Raw genomic sequence first — 19213 nt, forward strand, 5'->3', positions numbered from 1 at the left:
CAGCGGTTCCCTCCCACGCAATGACTTGTTTCCTCCTCCCGATCAGTCTCTGCATCCGCATTCAGTCTACCTTGACCAGATTTTGGTGGGATTCTTCCCCGGAGAAGAAAAAAATGTGCATGGTAGCTTGGAGCAAACTTACCAAGCCAAAAGTGCTGGGAGGTCTGGGCATTCGCGACATTCAGGCCTTCAACACTGCTCTTCTTGCGAAACAAGCGTGGCGAATCATCACTAAACCTGATTGCTTACTGGCGTGGGTCTTGAAAGGGAAATATTGCGGTTCTGCTCAGTTTCTTCAGGTCCAAGAGACGAAAACGATGTCACGTGGGTGGAGGGGCATTCTTGCGGGTAGAGATCTGTTGATCACTTATATAATTATAAATAAATATTTACATAGTATGAAATAAATAGAACAAAAGTAAGTTGGGAAGCCAGTTAGAACTCTTTTTATAAATAAACCAAGTGAAGACAAAGCAGAAAAAAAAAGAACAATGGCGATCAACGGAGGGGAGGCGAGACACCGGCAGCGGCAGCGGAGATATGATGGTGATAGTGCGTTAATTCCTCGCCGAAGAAGAATCCGACTCTTAACAAGCTCAAAAAAGCCGTCATAGTTACCGCATTAGGGGGTGTCGGCGGTATAGTAGGAATGGTTATCATGGCCCCACTGGCGAGGCGTTACCCTCGAGCCCTAGGATCACTGAGTCGAACTCAGGTTTTGTTCATCTTCATAAAACCCTACAACCCCATTTCCCGAAGTAATGTGCTTTATAATCAAAGAGAAATGGGTTTCGTGAATCAGTTCGCTCGGGACTATTCAACATTTGCCGCTGCAGCATGTGGAATCGATTCGATAATGAGAGTAACCAGAGGCAAAGATGATCTTACGAATCAGTAAAGTTTCATTCTTTTCCAAACTTTACCTTTTTATGTTTCCTTGTCTGAGTACAGAGTCTGTATTTTTCCTTAGCTGAGAATCTTCAAGTTTACTTTTTTACTAGAGACTTTTGTTTCCTAGTCAATGTGTTACACTTTCCTTAGCTGAGAATCTTCAAGTTGTTTCTCTAATGCTGATATATTTTTCAAGACATGTTCTTTGGGTGATATTGATTGATGAAACCCTGTTTTATGTTTATAAAACTTTGCAGCTTGGTCTCAGGATCAGGTGCTGGGTTGGCATACTCTTTTGTGAGCCAAGGCTTTAAAGTACGACCTGCACACGCACTCCTCACCGCTGCGGGCTCCGCTGTTGTTATGTCAGGAACAGTGTATAAGGTGATCGACTGTTTATGTCGGCCCTCACGGGATTCATGAATACTCTACTAGTGTATACCTTCTTCTTATTTAATCCGTTTTTTTTTGTTTTTTTTCGTTATTTTTTGTTTTTCCTATCAGGGTTATGAAATAATCAGATCGCGCAATGCCCAAGACTCCTTTTACACAGAGGCAAGAGCTATGCTATCGAAGTTAAGCCTTGAGGATTACGAGAAGAATTTCAAGAAGGGACATCTCACCGATTACACCTTACCATTGCTCACTGACAGGTTACATATACATCTCCTTTAAGCTTCAAGCTTGAGTTTATTATGTAGCAACTATAAACTAATCCCATTTCTTCTGAATCCAGTGACCTAAAAGAAGTGACCATTCCACCAGGGGCAAGGCTTTTGATACTAGATCATATCAAGAGGTTTGTTCACAAATCACAAGCTTCTCTACTCTTACATGGGTCAAAGATATGAATTGGATCCAAACCATGCTCTGTTGTTTTGAGTGCAGGTACCATAAGATGGTAAACCGCAAGTGAGGAAAGCAGTAAACTGACCCAAATAATTATATAACTAGACGCGCGGGTATGAATTTTCTGTTTTTAATTATTTATTTTATTAAATGATGTATTTGTAATATTCGTTCATATTATATTCATTAAGTAAATATTTTTTTTTGCATCTTAAACTATCTATTTTTTTACGAATGTGTGATATCATATAAAAAATATAAAAAAATGAGTATAGAGTTAGTTAGATAATTTTAAAAACAGAAATTTTTTTTTCGTGTGCGATATCATATAAATAATGATCCGCCCAGTTAACAAAAATCATGATTATTTTATGTGTAATTTTTTTTTATTTTGACCATTTTCTTAAAACTATATTAAATTTTACATATTATAATTAGAATATTTTTAATATCTTTACCTTTTTATTTGAAATGAAACTCAATATTTTTTTAACAATTATAACAAAGTATTTAAAAAATATTTTTAGAATTTGTTTGAAAAATATGAAAATTACATTTTAAATTAAAATTATCCTAAAATATGATAAGTTTTGATGTAAACGAAAACTCAAATTATGTCAAAAATAATGATATTCAATGATAATAACAATTTTAATTGATTATTTTTTAAAAAATACATTTACAAAAATATTGTTCGAAAGAAAATTCATTTATCTTTCAAATATAAAATGAAAATATTATAATTAAATAATAAAAAATATAAATAAAAACCATAAATTTAGCAAATGACAACTGAGTTATTTATGCTAAAATTTTCTTTCTAACAATTTATCAAATGACAAATGAGTTATGAGAAAATAATACCATATAATTTTTAAAAACATAGTCATTCTTAAATATTTTTTGAATAAATAATTATTTTTAAATTTAATCAACTGACAATAATATCCGTACATATGTGAGTCAAATTCTAGTTTTATTGATGCATGTTATATATTAGTGCTGCATGTTTTAGGTAACATTTTAATGATGCACGTTTTTAAAAATATCCATTATTAAAATTATGCACGTAAGGATAACTCATGAGTTTTTTTGGTTGATTAAATGACATTATGTCCAAATTTATTTAAGGATATTTCATTAAGGTAAATGAAAAAGATAAACGATAAAATAGGAAGTTTAAATTCATTTAAGCATATTTCATTAATGCAACTAAAAAGACAAGTAATAAATTAGACAGTTTTATTCGTTTTATGATATTTCATAAATGCAACTGAAAAAGACAAAAAAAAAGAGTTTAATTAATGAAGTAAGAACATTTTCAAATGGATACTTCTCTTTTAATAATATAGATTAAAATAAAAAAATAATAAATGTAAGAAAGAAAAAGAGAAACCTCATTTGAGAATTTCTAAAATACTGATGAGATAATCTTAAAGTTATTAAGAATGAAGATATTTTTAGGGTAAATTTCATAAATATCAGCCCAGGAGAATTTGTGACAAAACCTTTTATTTACATTCTTAGTGATATCTGAAAGTATTTTTTACGTCTTTGTAGACACGCAAGAGTTACATGCACACATCATGAATTCATTTTAAACCACACCCTTTTGACATGTGAAGTAATTTGTTTTTTTTATTTCCTTATTACCTTCTTATGTTGGAAACAACATGACAATATGGCATGACAAATATGGAATATCCAAAGTCAGTGGCATGAAGATCTCTTCTGATACTCTAGAGGTAACACACACATATGGTTGATGCAATAACAATATACTACAAATTAATGCATGATTATGATTCGATTTTGATTGTGACATATCCAAGCTTACTCAAAATTGGAAGCGTTACCTCAGTTCTCTAACCTGTCTTGGGACAATCGGAAGTGTTTCTAAGTTGCTGCCCTACACACTGGTCGTGGTGAGTCTCATTTAATTATTGTATGTAAATTTTTCATATCACATGACACTTAACTATCTCTTTGTTTATTGTCAGGAATTTGAGTTCAAAATAGAGGCATGGCCAATAAAACTCTCTTATGTGCCACCATGTTTTGTATCAGCCCTCATGTATGTTCAGCTTTCGACACCAGTCACAACGAGAACATCAAGCCAGATGACATTAGCAGTTTCTGAGGAATTGCCGTGTTCTGAAGAACTTACTCGAAGCGAGAGATTCCTTGACATCGTCAAGAAAATAAAAAAGGTTCAAAGAAAGTCTAGAAGGTGCAACATTGTCATTGGTTGAGCCACATTCGTAGACAAGATGAAGAATGAATCCAACCTATACTTAAGCAGTATTATATCTTTTATAGCTTTTTTTTATGTGTGTGGGCATGGCTTCAGGTTTCCTAGGTTCGACCTAGATGTTATCAGTTCATTCAATTTGCCTTCTTTAGGAGTTTGCTCTCTATCAGACTCAATAATTAGCCTTCTATTAAAACTGACACTTGCACAGCAGGTCGTTGTAGCTTGTAACCCTCCAGGCGAATCAGAGACTTTCCATCTAATAGACGGAAGTGAGAAGGAAACTAAAAGATTTACACGCTAGTGTCAAATTGTCCCACATCGAGTGTGTAGGGAGCCGTATGATAACTAGTGTGCGTATAAAAGAAGAACAAGTGCGGGACTTATAAAATATGATCCTTCAGGTTTAAAGGGGAAGTGAGGATTGGGTTTAATCTCGCATATTTTATTGCGTGAAGAGCGTTCCGCTCAAACCTTTTTACGACAATTGGACGCTCCAATTTTCTTATCATCTGATCCCTCTCTTGTTTCAAACTTTTTTTTTTAATTTTTTTTAACTTTTTTTCTTATTTTTTTTTAAAATAAAATATTTAAAAGAAATAGCTAGAAATTTCTTTTTAAGTTTTCTATATAGTAATAATATAACAAGGAAACGTAAAAATAAATATAATATAGTTCTTTTTTTTGTCAAGGACTTGATCCAAAACAAAGAGTTGGGTTCAACAAGTACAAATAGAAACATCAATAGATGCCATAAGGCCAAAGTTTATCAGTTTAAAAACTCAAAACACCTCCATAAGGAAGCAACGTCCTTCAAGCAAGTAGGAGTCACGATGACAGGCACTACGGCATTGCCGGGGTTCTGATAGCAGGAGACAACCAAGAAGTACCTCCTCTAGCAATGTATGATTGGTAACGCTGACCTGCAATAACACTGGATGCAATCTCGAGGGCTATCGAGTTTATCCCCTCCGAAACTAGCATCACTTGACAGTGATCAAATTGATGCAAGGACTGTAATGTTTTTGATAAGAGCAGAGGTACATTAGGAAACAACATAGGGGCATTGAGGGCTTCCAATACCAGATGAGAAGAGATATCAAAAATTACCTTTTTGAAATGTAAGTTGTTGTGCATGTCCTCACTGGAACATAACAGAGCACGCAACCCTGCTTCAAAGGTTGTACCAACGGGCGATACAGCACTCCTACTATGTACCAATGGTATGCCAGTATGACTTCGAGCAATCCAGGCTGCTCCACTCTTCTGCAAAGGATCTACCCAAGATGACGCTACATTACATTTAGTAACTCCAGGTGGGGGTTTTTGCCATTTACTTCTTGCCACAAGATTTTCAGACTGAGATGATGGACCATCTTCACTAGTGAGTATGAGATTCAACCACATAGTTGCTTCCTCTGAAGCTTTTGAGAAGATAAATTCCTCATCCATCATCCGTTGTTCAAAGCAAAAGGAGTTGCGAGCTATCAATATTTGCCAAAGGATCCAAGGAAAAGATAGACGAGCTTCATTCTCTTGTGGAAGTTTCTTGCTCACAGACATAAGATGATAGAAATTGAGCCACACAGAGTTGACAGAGAAACCACCAGCCGGTAAGGGAAATCTGGATCTTGTCCACACTTTCTTAGCAACCTCACAATGGAAAAGGACGTGGCAGATAGTCTCAGCTGCTGATACACATCTTGAACAAATCGTATCTAACAGAATCCCCCTTGACTGTAATCTGCTTTTGACAGCCAAATAAAGTGCTTAATCTTGGGTGACGTTTTGGTCTTCAAAAGGTCTTTCCAGTCTCTTTTCTATCGGAGGAAGACCTGTAGAGGGAGACAACTGCATCTCCTGCCGGGTCTCAGCTAATTTATAGCCACTTTTGGAGTTGTAGCTTCCATTCCTTGAAAACCCCCTAATATAGTTCACATTATGAACTTTTTTTCTTGCTCCAAGAAGGAAGGGAAAAAGACGACAGAAGAAAATTTCCACATAATTTTAAGGTAATGTCAAACTTACAAAGTCTCAAAATTACTATATTTGATAAAAATCAAGCAATTCAACTCTTTTCAGGATTTCCAGAAGCATATAAATTATTGGTTCACACACACTCCAATATAGTATAAAGTTGTCACTTTAACTTATTTCAGAGAGTAGAATTTAAGCAGAAGGGATTATTCGAAGTATACCAGCTTCGACATCAGCACCTCCCACTATGTATGACGTTGGTCCATTTTCTCCAAGCAGCGGAATATACTATTATCGTACGTGAACGCTAAAGCAAGCTCCTGAGACATACCAAAAAAATTACAAAACAAGCATGAAGCAGAAAATATACTGAATCACACACATTTTCTAAGATGCTTAGATGCATATATGAAATTTGTGCAATATTATTCTCTGTTTTGATCACACTTTGAAGCATCACTTCCGTCTTTGATTTCATGTAGTAATTGCCTTCCATCTGTGGCACCGCGACACTAGCAAGAGTTCCCCTATGAATCTCTCGGACAAACTGGCAAATCCATTGCGCGAATTCTATTTCACCATTTGATATTCTGGCAATTGCCATCAGCATTAGCTCTCTAGTCAAAATCTGCAAACTGTGCAAGTAAACAAACAATAACCAACCAAAGCTCAGTAAAACTAATAATAATGATATTATAACAGATAAAAACATAAAACCAAGAGAGTCTAAACACCCCAGAGGCGCAGACTCTAAAGGTATTGAGCTCATCGAGAGTGGAGAGTGTTCCAGGACAAACAGAACTTATAAAACGTTGCAGCTTCAATATATTCCTGCACCTGTAAGTTAAGCCAAAATACACACATGTATCAGTTCACAGACACACATGTATCATTCCCTTGAAACTATTTCATTAAACCGTGGAAAGTGTTGCACTCTCACTAAAGCTTTCCCAGCTTTCTCCAAAACCTCATATTTGTTGTCTTCCACACACACATTGCAGCCCAAAACAAACAGAGAAGACGGCGTTCAAGCCAAATAGCAATATAAAATACATGAAAACCAACACATTTGTTGTCTTGTTTTCACCACTCTCACTCGTTTTTTATTCTACAAATACAAATATCAGGTGCTGTGGTGTAGTGGTTATCACGTTTGCCTTACACGCAAAAGGTCTCCAGTTCGATCCTGGGCAGCACCATTTTGTTTTTGCATTCAGTCACATTTTGATTCTGCCTTGTACAAAATTTAATAACTAGCCTGTACGCCACACAAAGAATAAACTTTTCAGTAGTAGTTTCCAAATGTTAAAAATAATAATATGGAAATTGTTATAAAAGTAATGGAAAAATCTATATTTATTCATAACATAGAGGTTCCTTATATAGGAGATTACACCGTTATAGATAAATGGAAATATTACAAATCATAATCTCTTGGTTATGAGTCATCCACAATCTAGTTTATAACACTCTCCCTTGGATGCCATAATCATTTAGAGCTTGTAATGTGCTTTAATGTTGACTCATTAAAACCTTACAAGGAAAACTCAATTGAGACAAAACCATGGTGAACGAAAAAGAGTAAAACACACATTACTCCCCCTGATTTGGACATTACTGAAGGTCCATTGGACCTCTCCAATTTTCTGCAATCCGTGGGTGATGAAGATCTTGGGCAGAATATGCTTCGTCCTCGAACATGATAGTTGGTTCTTCTTTACCATCGGCCATGCCATAATTTGATCGAACATATTGAGTCATCGACCTCAAATACACACACACGAAATCTTGGATGATGTTGCTGTGATATGCGTGTACCACTATGTGTAAAACATAACATGTCTGAAAACAAATCAACAAAACCAAATAACCCCTCTTTGGACTGGTTAGTATAAAATAAACCAAAATCAAAGGTTTCTTCATCGTCCTTCTTATGGACCAATCAGATCAGTGTCTAAAACAAGACTTCTGCATCGTCCATCCCAGGACTAAATGGACTTCTTTATCGTCCACCTTTGGACTGAATGGATCAGTGTCCAAAACAAGTGATCTCACGTCCATGTACTAGATAATGGGTGAGAATAGTCCATATTAAATCTCTTGAGTACCCTATTCTGTATATACTATTTGATGCACAAGGATTTCATTGTTAATGTACTCAAGCTGTAATCCCAAACAAAACTTTGTTTTCCAAGATCTTTCATCTCAAACTCTTTCTTGAGATATTCAACTGTTTGGGAAATTGTATCCACAGGTTCCTAGGATATTCAGATCATATACTTTGATGATTATCAATATGTTCTCGAGAACTTGCTGTACTTTCAGCTCAATACCCTCTAGCACTTTAATTATCCAGTGGACCATATAAATATGCAGTCATTACATCAACTTGCTGTAAGTCTAATTTTCTCTCTTATATAGCTAGACTTATGAGAAATCTAAAAGTAGTTGCATCCACCACATGAGAGTATTTCTCCTCATAATCTATTACTGGTCTTTGTGAGAATCCTTGTGCAACATCAGCTTTATATCTCACGATTTCTATTCCTCACAAGACCCATTTATATCCACTGGTTTTAACATCATATGGTGTCTTAATCATATGGCCAAATACGTCTTTCTTCCTTAAATTATTTAACCCCACGTTTCCATTCAATCCAATCTGTTCTACGAGTGCGCACTCTTATATTGACGTGGGTTCATGATCCTCGCTTATATTCATAAATTCAAGTGCTACCTTGTATGCAAATAAATCATCTTATGTCGACATTCCTTATTGGTTCCATTATGTTCCAGACATGATATAATCGATTGAGATTCATTATTATCAGGACCTTTAATACTTTGCAGCTTGGCGTCCCAAGCTACATGTTTTGGTACCTGTACCTTAGAGCCGGCCGGCCTTATCTCCATGTCTGGGATGGTTTCCTTACTAACTTCGGATTTGGATTTTGATTATCATTTTCTGCACCTTTCTTTTGTTTCCGAGGATTCTTATCTCTTGGAACCTATTTGGTCTACCACGTTTCATACGTTGTCTAGACTCTGTAGCAACTTGACTGTGTCTCTTCTTGGACATCAAATTCGTTGGTGCTTTACAAGCTGGTTTATATATGACTTAGTCATTCTTTTTCGGGTCAGCAAATGTGTCTGGCATTTGATTAGCTAGCTTTATAAATGTATAATCTTTGGACGTCTATTTCACATTCTTTAGTCCGAGGATCTTGCCAAGACATTGATGGTTGATTCCATTCTATTTCTTTTACCATTCTTTTACCAGCTTTATTATTTTTTTTCTCCTCCTGGTCTTAAAATAATCCGTGTACCTGGCCTCAAATATAACCACCCCATAGTTGGCTCAAAGTACTTTATTATTGTGGGAGAATCATATCCAACATATATCCCCATCCTCCTTTTGAGGTCCCATCTTAGTTCTCTGTGGTGGAGTAATTAGTACATAGACAGCACATCCAAATGTCTTATGATGGGGTATGTCTGGCTCTTGACATGTTAATAATTGTGATAGGGGATATCTATGCTCACTAAATGGCCTGATGCGTATTAACTTAGGTGCATGTAAATTTCGTGTGACCCAAGCTGTGAATGGGAGTTTTGACCTCATAAGTTATGGTCTATCAATCAGCTATTTGCGTTTTAAAAGATTTCGGCCAAGCCGTTCTTGGTATAGACATGTATCACAGAATTGTCCACACTTACCCCCATGGACATACCATAATCATTTAAACGCTTGGGACATGTATTCACCAGTATTATCTAGACATATAGTCTTTATTTATAAAAAAGGGGCTCGTAGCCGTTTTACTGGTGATGGCCTAATGAGTTTCCCTTGTGTACATGCTACACACATGAGATTCTTTGGGATAACTCTTCTTATCTTTTAATGTGTGCCTTTTGAATATCAATTTTTGCATCATGTTTGGACCAGGATGACCAATCCGGTCGTGCCATAAAGTGTATATTTTTGCAGGCTTTTAGCATCTATCATACTGATCTATGCATAGTCTAGGTCAGTAGAGAATGCAGGTATCGTCTTTAGGACTTATTATGGTCTTGGGAGATTTTATACATATATCTGAAGGAACTCTTTGTTTCCTTCGCCCATTGTTTCAATATGGAAACCATTCATTCTTATATTTTTAAAACTCAATAGACTGCTCTTGCTCTTAGAGCTGGGTGAATATAAGGCATCACTGATTTCTAGATGCATACCATTAGGCAATAATATATTAGCCTAGCCATAGTCTTCTTTCAGACTGGCGATACCTGCTTTAGTACTTATATTGGCGTTTTTCAGTGTACTCATATAGAAAAATCATTCATTCATTTAATCTAAGTAGACAATGTAATAGAAATAAATTCAAGGAGATAAAAATCAGAGAAAGCATACAAGCAAAGCAATCACACAAGTTTGATGTCGAAATCAGATTATCAACTTGATTCTTTTAGGCAATAATAAGTCTCATATTCCATAAGATCATCTTGATCATGTTCGAAATTATTTTCACCATCTTTATAGACCAAGTGGGTTTAAGGATTCTTCCCTTTCAGACTCTCTTTGATAGAGGTCACAAAAATGTTTGGGAGTCCGTCATATCTTAGCCCAATGGTTCCCCATTCCACATCTATGGCACACTGATTTGGTCGAGCTTTGTGCTTTAAAGGATATACCATTGCCACTGCTTTGACCATGGCTCAAATTGGGTTGATACCCACAGCCTCTGCCATAGTGATTCCCACGGCTAAATGTGTTATAGTGGTCATGGCCACGTCCTTTCCACTCTCCACAGCCATGACTGTGTGGTCTATCATTCTGGACGTGGTTACCTTTTTTTTTTCTTCTGCGGCTTTATTGGTATCAGGTAATGGTGTTAATCCAAGAGGTCTCAATTCACTGTTTCTCATCAGTAATCCATTATTTTGCCCAACTAGCAATAGACTCATCCACGGACTTATAGTCATGGATTCTGGGATTCCTCCAATCATAGGGCCTTTGGTAATAACACCGTTCTTTGGTGATCATATCTCGATTTTTAACTATGTCCAAAAGTCTAGAGAATTCTCTATAGTCAGATACTGATCTTTGAGACTCTTAATAAGATGATGGCTAATAATTAATATTTTCATGTATCAATTTTTCTCATTGGCATTATTGACTTCTATGATACATTCACCAAGTCTTTTTGATTTTAGAATAATCTTTGTATCCAATGCCCACCGTAAATAATTATCTCCAGAGAGATTTAGGGCAGCAAAATCCAGGTTGATTTTTGACATCTCAAATCATATATCACTCAATATTTAGGTATAATTTTCATGCGGCCTTACTCTTAAAAAGAATCAATTTAGATTTCAATCTTGTGAGTACAATGAGACTATCAATCTTAAAGGCATTTAATCAATCAGTCAATTTCTAGCAAGTCTCGGCAATACTATTTCTATGTGCTCATAATAATATGGTTTATCAAGACTAGCAAAAATGAATTAAATTAATCATGCAATTAGGGTTTAACAATCAATGAATTTTAGCAAGACTAGTAAAAAAATTTATTAATCACTCAATTAGTTTCAAGGCTGATTTTGGCAATACTAGAATATAGATTTCAAGCATGAATTTCAATGAATCAGTTTGAAGGCTGATTTTAGCAATACTAGAATATAGATTTCAACCTTGAATTTCAATGAATCAGTTTCAAGGCTGATTGGTACTTAGCATAAACCATGTGTAAATAATTTATCTAGTATTCGAATTTATCAAACCTCGAAAACATATAATCAGATCAATCAATTTAATCGAACTTAGCATACAATCTTAAACCTCAAGACATTAGATTTTATCATGAATCTATCAACCTAGCATACGGATTCTCAATTCTCAAAGACATCCAAATCAGATCAATATAACCTATCATACGGATTATTTAGGGTTTCTATTTAAAACATATCAGATTACAAAACTATCAATCCTAGCAGATGATATTAAACCTCAAGAATCATGCAATCAGATCATTCAGATTTTAAACAAGTAAACCTCAATCAATCTATCAACCTATCGGATTATATAAGCAAAACAAGCTAGCAACCTATCGGATTCAATCAATGTTTTAACAAACTGGTCGGTTTAAACAATTTTAAATCAGATAAACAATTAACAAAGCAGGATGAGAAAATAAATCTATCAATTTAACGGTCAAACAATTCTAGCAACATAGCATCAGATTCAATCAGATTTAAAACCTCAATGATCAAAACCGAAAACAGTTTTGATTTCAAAATATTTGATTAGGGTTTTAATATGTGATTTGATAATTATAGTATAATTAATTCTGATACTTATATTATTTAGGGTTTATAGATATAGGGTTAGGGTTTATCGGATTTTAACTTGTAAAAACCGATTTGGGGTTTTAATCATGTAGGAACATGATTTAGGGTTTGGGGTATCGAACTTTTAGAGCTTCGATTTACTCAATTAGGATTTTTGATCTATTACCCTATGGTTTTGATTCATAAAGATTACAGTTTTAGGGATTCATTCTTTATCAATCAATCCATGTTCGATTATGGGTTCTTAGGTTTTGAATTACCTTTTAACCTTAGATGATTGTTGAATCGGACCACCAAAGGAGTTGAGCCGCGAGCTGGACACGAACGGGACGCGAGCTGGAATGGATCGAGTCGCTTCTATCGGGTCGCGGCCGTCCTTTGTTGCTTGATCAGGAATGCTTTGATCGTCGGACGCGAGCTATCTGATGCTGTCGCGAACGAGAAAGAGGTCGCGTGCTGGAGCTGCTCTCGGGTCACGAACGTCTGAGCTAGGATCAGGAACGCCTTGGGCTGAAGCTGATTGGGGACGCGAGCTGGAACAGATGCGGGAATAAGAGACACGATCGGAGTTTAGGGTTCGTCGGATCGCCAGCTAGGATTAGGGTTTTAGGGTTTTTTTATTTGGTTATTAGTCTTCCACAATCTGGTTCATAACAGAAATACGGTTTTGAAAATAAGCAGCCAAAACATTATACGCTTCAGTTTCCAAACAAACGCAACTTGTATCAAATCGCTTCTAAGCGCCACTTGTCGCGTTACACTAGCAAAGAGAGAGACGGTGACACTGATCGTAACCACCACCTCCGACCCAGCGTCAATCAATCCCGCGGCGGCGCTTCTCGCCATGCCGGGATGGACCGCCGGACCCATCTTGCCGCCGGTAACGTCATTATCCCTTCTCCACCGTCGTTTTAGCTTTTTCTCTCGTCTGAACTAACTAACTTCTTGTCGGATTCTTACTTCAGGACATGAAGAGTTTCGTTAACAAGCAAACGAGAGTGATCCAACACGACGGATCGATAGTGAAGGAAGACGATCTGGATTCATGGTGGGAAGAAGCGGCCAGCATAGCTGTTGACGAAGTCATCTTCCTCAGCCGTCACACCGCCGTCTCGAACCGTCCTGCCCTCACTGTTCACCCCATTGGTATGCTTAAAGATCCAAACTTTCGATCTGGGTTCTTCTCCTTTTTGTATAAAGGACAATGCTTTTTGTTGATTTGAGTGTAGGAGTGCTTCACCTGAAGGAAGAAGAATCACCGTCTGTTATAGTAAACGTTAGAACAGAGTAACAACCAAACTAGAGTTCACCGAGAACTTAAGAATGGATAAATCAAGCCTAGAAAATGATCTGAGATAGAAAGACCACCTTGAAGGAACAAGATTATGATGATAGTATGAACTTTTCTCAAGGAGCCTTAGAGAGAAAATGGGGATAAGCTGAATAATACTTTCTTTGATAAGATACTGCAAATGCAGTCACGCAGTACATAAAGACGTTCAAGATAAAGACAAAAGCTATAAGGACAAATCCCTTATGATTATTAAACCGACGTAAACCGTAACTTAAAGTTGAGATAGATCGGTTAGGTGATGACAGCTTGTGAGTCTGTCACACTACTCCCCGGTTCAGAAGTTCCTTGTCCTCAAGGATCAAACTGCGGATGCTGGGCGATGAAATCCTGATAGAACTCCCAAGTAGCTTGCTCAGGGGGGTATCCTTTCCACTGCACCAGGACCTTAGTAACTGAAGCATTGCGATGCTTAACCATTTTCTTCTCCAAGATACAGTCTGGTTCCTTAGAGTTTCCCAATTCCTGACAATACTGTGGTAACATAGGTGTAGCAGTAGGTGGGTTTGGGCACAACTTGAGTTAACTGACATGAAATATATCATGTATAGCTGCTTCAGCGGGTAGGGCAAGCTTGTAAGCAACTGGACCAACCTTTTCCAACACGCGGAAAGGACCATAGAAGCGAGGAGACAGCTTGTGTGGAATGTTTCTGTTCTTCATGGTGTTTTGGCGGTAAGGTTGCAGTTTCAGATAGACGTGATCTCCCACTTTGAACTCCCTGTGAGAGCGGCGTGAATCTGCGGATTGCTTCATTCTGTTCTGGGCGCGAAGCAGATGAAACTTAAGCATGTTAATGATCTCCTCCCTCTTCTGCATACTGCGGTCTACTACTGCAGAGGAGCTCTCACCCGGAAGATAGGGGAGGTGAGTTGGTGGAGGCTGACCATAGATCACCTCAAAAGGGGTGCATTTGATAGCTGAATGGTACGTTGTATTGTACCACCACTCGGCGAGAGGAAACCACTTGCTCCAAGATTGTGGTGCTTCAGCGGTCATGCACCGTAAGTAAGTCTCGAGAGTTTTGTTTGTTGCCTCTGTTTGGCCATCCGTTTGAGGATGGTAAGCAGTCGAGTGCTTCAGGTCGACTCCTTGCACACGAAACAACTTTCTCCATACTTCGCTGAGGAACGTTGGGTCTCTGTCACTAACGATGTCTTTGGGTAAGCCATGGAGCTTGAAGATGTTGTCAAGGTAAGCTTGAGCTACATCAATGGCCGTGTACGGATGAGACAAAGAGATGAAGTGTGCATTCTTACTCAAACGATCAACAATAACCAGTATGCAGTGTTTACCTCCAGACGGGGGCAGACCTTCGATAAATTTCATTCCAATGTATTCCCACACTCCATTAGGGACATGTAGGGGTTGCAGTAAGCCAGGTTTCGCAGCCAAATCATTCTTGTTCTTCTGGTAGACTGCGCAGTTTCTAACATAAGCATGTACCTCCACATTCATACGGGGCCAGTAGAAGAGTGATTTGATTCTTTGCAACGTAGTGTCTCTACCGGAATGGCCTCCAATCACAGAGTCGTGAAGCCATTTCAGAATGTGAAGCTTAGTTTCTTCGTTGTTGCCCACAACCAGTTTACCCTTCCTGCGCAATTCACCATTCACAAATGTAAATGACGGGTGAGAGGCTTTATTTGCTTGCATCTCAGAGATGATCTTCTTCAAATTAGGGTCTGTTTCCCATAAGAGCTTGATGGAATCGAAGAAACTATGATGAGATTGCGATAGCGTGATATGGAGTAGTTGAGAACCAGATACTCTTAACAATGCATCAGCAACAACGTTTTCTTTCCCCTGTTTATACTGAATCTCAAATGTGTATCCCATTAGTTTAGACAGCCACATGTGTTGAAAAGGAGTTGTCATCTTCTGTTCCATCAGGAATTTGAGGCTTTGCTGGTCTGTCTTGATGATAAAGGGTTTATGGGCGAGATAAGCACTCCAAGTTTGCACAGCATAGACCACCGCAAGTAGTTCTTTCTCGTAGACAGAGATGCCCTGATGGCGTGGACCGAGGGCTCTGCTTATGTAACAGATGGGGTGACTGTCTTGCATCAAGACCGCACCAATCCCTGTGTTAAACGCATCTGTTTCCACCACAAAGGTCTTTGCAAAGTTGGGCAATGCCAAGACAGGTGCTGTGGTTAATGTAGTTTTTAACTTGTTGAAAGCGTTTGTTGCAACGAGGTTCCAACAGAAACCATCCTTTTTGAGGAGAGACGTCATGGGTTTGGCAATGATACTATATGCTTGAATGAATCGCTTGTAATAGTTTGCCAGACCCAAGAAACTGCAAAGTTGCTTCTGTGAAGAAGGTGTTGGCCACTGCTCGATAGTTTTGATCTTGCTAGGATCGGTGCTCACACTCTCTGCAGAGATAAAGTGGCACAAATACTCGATAACTGTTTCTCCAAACGTGCACTTGGAGGGTTTGAGAAACAGCTGATGTTGTGAGAGGATCTGAAAGACGTCTCTTAGGTGTTGAAGGTGCTCGTCCCAGGAGCGACTGTATATAAGAATGTCATCGAAGAACACAAGGACGAATTTCCTTAAAACCTTGTCGAATACCTTATTCATCAAACTCTGGAAGGTGCAAGGTGCGTTGGTGAGGCCGAAAGGCATCACTAGATATTCGTAGTGTCCTGAGTAGGTTTTAAAAGCAGTTTTGTAGACATTCGGAGCTTGTGGAAGCCTGAGCGGAGGTCAGTATTTTGCACCGCCCAACTCATCAAGTAAGTCCTCCAGCAAAGGTATGGGGTACTTATCTTTGATGGTTTGTTTATTGAGCCCTCTGAAGTCTACACAGAGCCTCCAAGTTCCGTCTTTTTTCTTCACCAAGACAACAGGAGAGGCGTAGGGGCTTGTGCTGCATTGAATGATCATGAATGATCCCTTTGTCGAGCATTTCGTGTACCGGTATGGTCTGAGGTTTACTGGATTGGCACCTGGTTCCAGTGGAATGCGGTGATTGAAACCATCACAGAAGGGAGGAAGATCAACTGGTTCGTCGAACAGGGTTGAGAAATCACTCAATAATGCTTGCAGGTTGGGGTTAGTCTCCATTTCACTGTGTGGTGCAGCAAGATGAGAGAGCAAGCAGCTCGGGTTGAGGCTCGGTGAGTTGTCATCGGTGATTTCTCTGATCTGAAGAACAGCTATTTGAGTTTGTTGCAGCATCAACTTGTTGAAGGTACTGCCCTTGATTGACTTTGCAACTGTTCTTCGTGACGCCTCTGAGTACATTTTTCTTTACATTTAGTGTAAACTCCATGCGTGGGTTGAGGAAATCCCAAAGGTTGCACTCCTAGAACCAAATCCCAGCAGTCAAGCGGGAGAGTGCGGATCTCAGATGTGTAGGAGTAGCCTTGGACTTTCCAAGAAAAGTTGCTGCACTTGCAGCTGTAGCGTCCATTGGTTTTGACTTCTCCAGCAAGCAACCAATCTCGCTGGCGACGTTCAAGTCCAGGAAGTTATGTGGTGGGGTGGGGAGTAAGGGTTTAGGGTAGGAGAGGTTTTATGGTGGGTGTTTTGGTTTTGTTTCCAGTTAGGATTGAAGTGGGTCTTTGGTGCAGGTTTAGGGGTGTGTAGGAGGGAAGATTCATGAAGCGTGGCGATTTTTGCAGCACCAGCCACTGAAGAGACCTCAAACTGTCTAGTATGAAGGGACAAGGTTGGCCAAGAAGATGCTTAGAGCGTGAGCTTCGGGGAGGACGAGACGCATCCGAGCGGTTTCGAACTTATCAAGAAAGTCAACTACCGAGTCAGAGCCTTGTTTCAACTCAACTAACTCAGCCAATGGGTCGTCGTAGAGCTCGCTGAAACGGCAAGAGATGGCCACAATGTATTCAGTCCATGAAGGAAAGATACCGTAGCGAGTGCTCATGTAGTTGTGGTGCCATTGGGTGGCTTTACCGGTGAGGTGCATCGACGCTAAACGGACCTTCAACTCCGGGGCGGTGCCGTCGATGTCGAAGAACTGCTCTCAGTTTGAGATCCAGTCGTGGAGGTGTGAGCCATCAAAAGATGGGAACTTTATTTTGGAGAGGCGAGAGGAAAGCCCGTTGTGAGGGGCTGGGGTTCTTCCGGTACGATGGTCGGAATAGCCAGGGGTATCGGGTGGGTCAGGGGGTTGATTTGGGAAGTGGTTGGGTGTGTTTGGGGTGGGCGTGGGTGGGTGTGAGGGACCAGGGTCTAAGGGGGCTTTTTCCGCGGCTTGAAGCTGAGATACGTTGTTAAACATCATTGCTTCGAGTCTGTCGAATCGTGAATCCAGAGAATCGGCTCGAGCTTTGAGTTCGGCGGTGAGGAGGTCGTGTAAGGACCGGATCTCGTCAACCTGCTCTGTCAACGAACGCTCCTGGAGTCGGGTTTCTACCATCATTGTAGATCCGAGAATCGATCACTTCTGATACCAATGTGATAGTAAACGTTAGAACAGAGTAACAACCAAACTAGAGTTCACCGAGAACTTAAGAATGGATAAATCAAGCCTAGAAAATGATCTGAGATAGAAATACCACCTTGAAGGAACAAGATTATGATGATAGTATGAACTTTGCTCAAGGAGCGTTAGAAAGAAAATGGGGATAAGCTGAATAATACTTTCTTTGATAAGATACTGCAAATGCAGTCACGCAGTACATAAAGACGTTCACCAACGGTCGCATACAACTCGTTAGCTGGCAAGATAAAGACAAAAGCAATAAGGACAAACCCCTTATGATTATTAAACCGTAAATTAAAGTTGAGATAGATCGGTTAGGTGATGACAGCTTGTGAGTCTGTCACACCGCCGCAAGGAGGAAAGCCAGGGTGGGCGGCGTTGACGAGCCCTAGAATTGGTCCGTGGCTTCGCCTCTTGAAGAAAATGGCTGAAGCTTATAGCTTAGTTCCTGAGTTTGAGGTTTCATTTCTTGTTTTTTTCTTTGTTTTTTTCTGTGGAGAATGAAGTGTGAAGGAGATTGCTTTTTTTGTGTGTGGGTGTGTAGATAACATTGGAAGGTACTCATCATGGACCAATAACTAGTAAGCCGACCATGTTTTTGGAGAATGGTGAGTTTCTTTCTTTTGTTCATTGTATGCTTAGCTCGTGAGTGTTTGGAAAGTTCTAGGCTCTGATTTAATCATTGGTTATTGTGTATATGTAGGTAGTACAGAGGAATACTGGAAGAGACAAGACGCAGCTCAAGTCATGGCTCTTGTAAGTGAATAAAAAGTTTGTTACTTGGTTTCAGGGGTAGAAACAATGTCGTTGTTATTTCGTTATGAAGTTGCTTGTCAATATTCTAAACCTTGCTTTCATTTATTATAAGCGTTGGTGTTATGTGGATTCAGTTAATGTGGGTATGACTTGGGCTTGGAGGTGGTGAAGCTGTGGGGAACTGGAGCAGGTATATATATATCCTGATACGTGACTATGGTTAGATAGATTAGGATATTTTACATTAAGAGTTTTGGTAATTTTCTATTTAATAATTGGTTTTGAAGTTTTCCTTTTTATATTAGTTTAAGAGTTTTCCATATTCTACAAAGTTGTA

The 19213-nt window shown here is 38.8% G+C and overlaps 3 protein-coding genes and 2 non-coding genes across 6 annotated transcripts; all 5 read left to right on the forward strand.

Moving 5' to 3' along the window:
* The first annotated feature begins 346 nt into the window (after positions 1 to 346).
* On the forward strand, positions 347 to 1952 carry LOC106395751 (chloroplastic import inner membrane translocase subunit HP30-2-like). Of its 2 annotated transcripts, XM_048763709.1 has the most exons (6): positions 347 to 715; positions 803 to 894; positions 1149 to 1275; positions 1396 to 1544; positions 1628 to 1690; positions 1780 to 1952. In XM_048763709.1, the coding sequence occupies exons 1-6, from the start codon at positions 650 to 652 to the stop codon at positions 1805 to 1807; spliced, it is 525 nt and encodes a 174-aa protein (XP_048619666.1). In that variant the 5' UTR covers positions 347 to 649; the 3' UTR covers positions 1808 to 1952. The 2 variants fall into 2 exon arrangements, with proteins under 2 accessions (XP_048619666.1, XP_048619665.1); XM_048763708.1 differs by having other exon boundaries at positions 347 to 894.
* Positions 1953 to 3013: 1061 nt separating this feature from the next.
* On the forward strand, positions 3014 to 4513 carry LOC106395652 (F-box/FBD/LRR-repeat protein At1g80470). Its single transcript, XM_013836045.3, has 3 exons — positions 3014 to 3485; positions 3573 to 3665; positions 3741 to 4513. The coding sequence occupies exons 1-3, from the start codon at positions 3414 to 3416 to the stop codon at positions 3990 to 3992; spliced, it is 417 nt and encodes a 138-aa protein (XP_013691499.1). The 5' UTR covers positions 3014 to 3413; the 3' UTR covers positions 3993 to 4513.
* On the forward strand, positions 4404 to 4511 carry LOC125590983. Its single transcript, XR_007326975.1, has one exon. It is a non-coding gene; the product is annotated as a small nucleolar RNA Z279/snoR105/snoR108 (small nucleolar RNA).
* A 2581-nt stretch (positions 4514 to 7094) lies between the features above and the next one.
* Positions 7095 to 7167, forward strand: TRNAV-UAC. Its single transcript has one exon. It is a non-coding gene; the product is annotated as a tRNA-Val (tRNA).
* Positions 7168 to 17585: 10418 nt separating this feature from the next.
* Positions 17586 to 19048, forward strand: LOC106392801 (D-aminoacyl-tRNA deacylase-like). Its single transcript, XM_048762267.1, has 4 exons — positions 17586 to 18579; positions 18665 to 18728; positions 18824 to 18876; positions 19011 to 19048. Exons 1-4 carry the CDS (start codon positions 18442 to 18444, stop codon positions 19023 to 19025), a joined length of 270 nt encoding a protein of 89 aa, XP_048618224.1. The 5' UTR covers positions 17586 to 18441; the 3' UTR covers positions 19026 to 19048.
* Positions 19049 to 19213: the final 165 nt, after the last annotated feature.

Source organism: Brassica napus, chromosome C7 (genome assembly GCF_020379485.1).
Source record: "Brassica napus cultivar Da-Ae chromosome C7, Da-Ae, whole genome shotgun sequence".
Taxonomy (NCBI): domain Eukaryota; kingdom Viridiplantae; phylum Streptophyta; class Magnoliopsida; order Brassicales; family Brassicaceae; genus Brassica; species Brassica napus.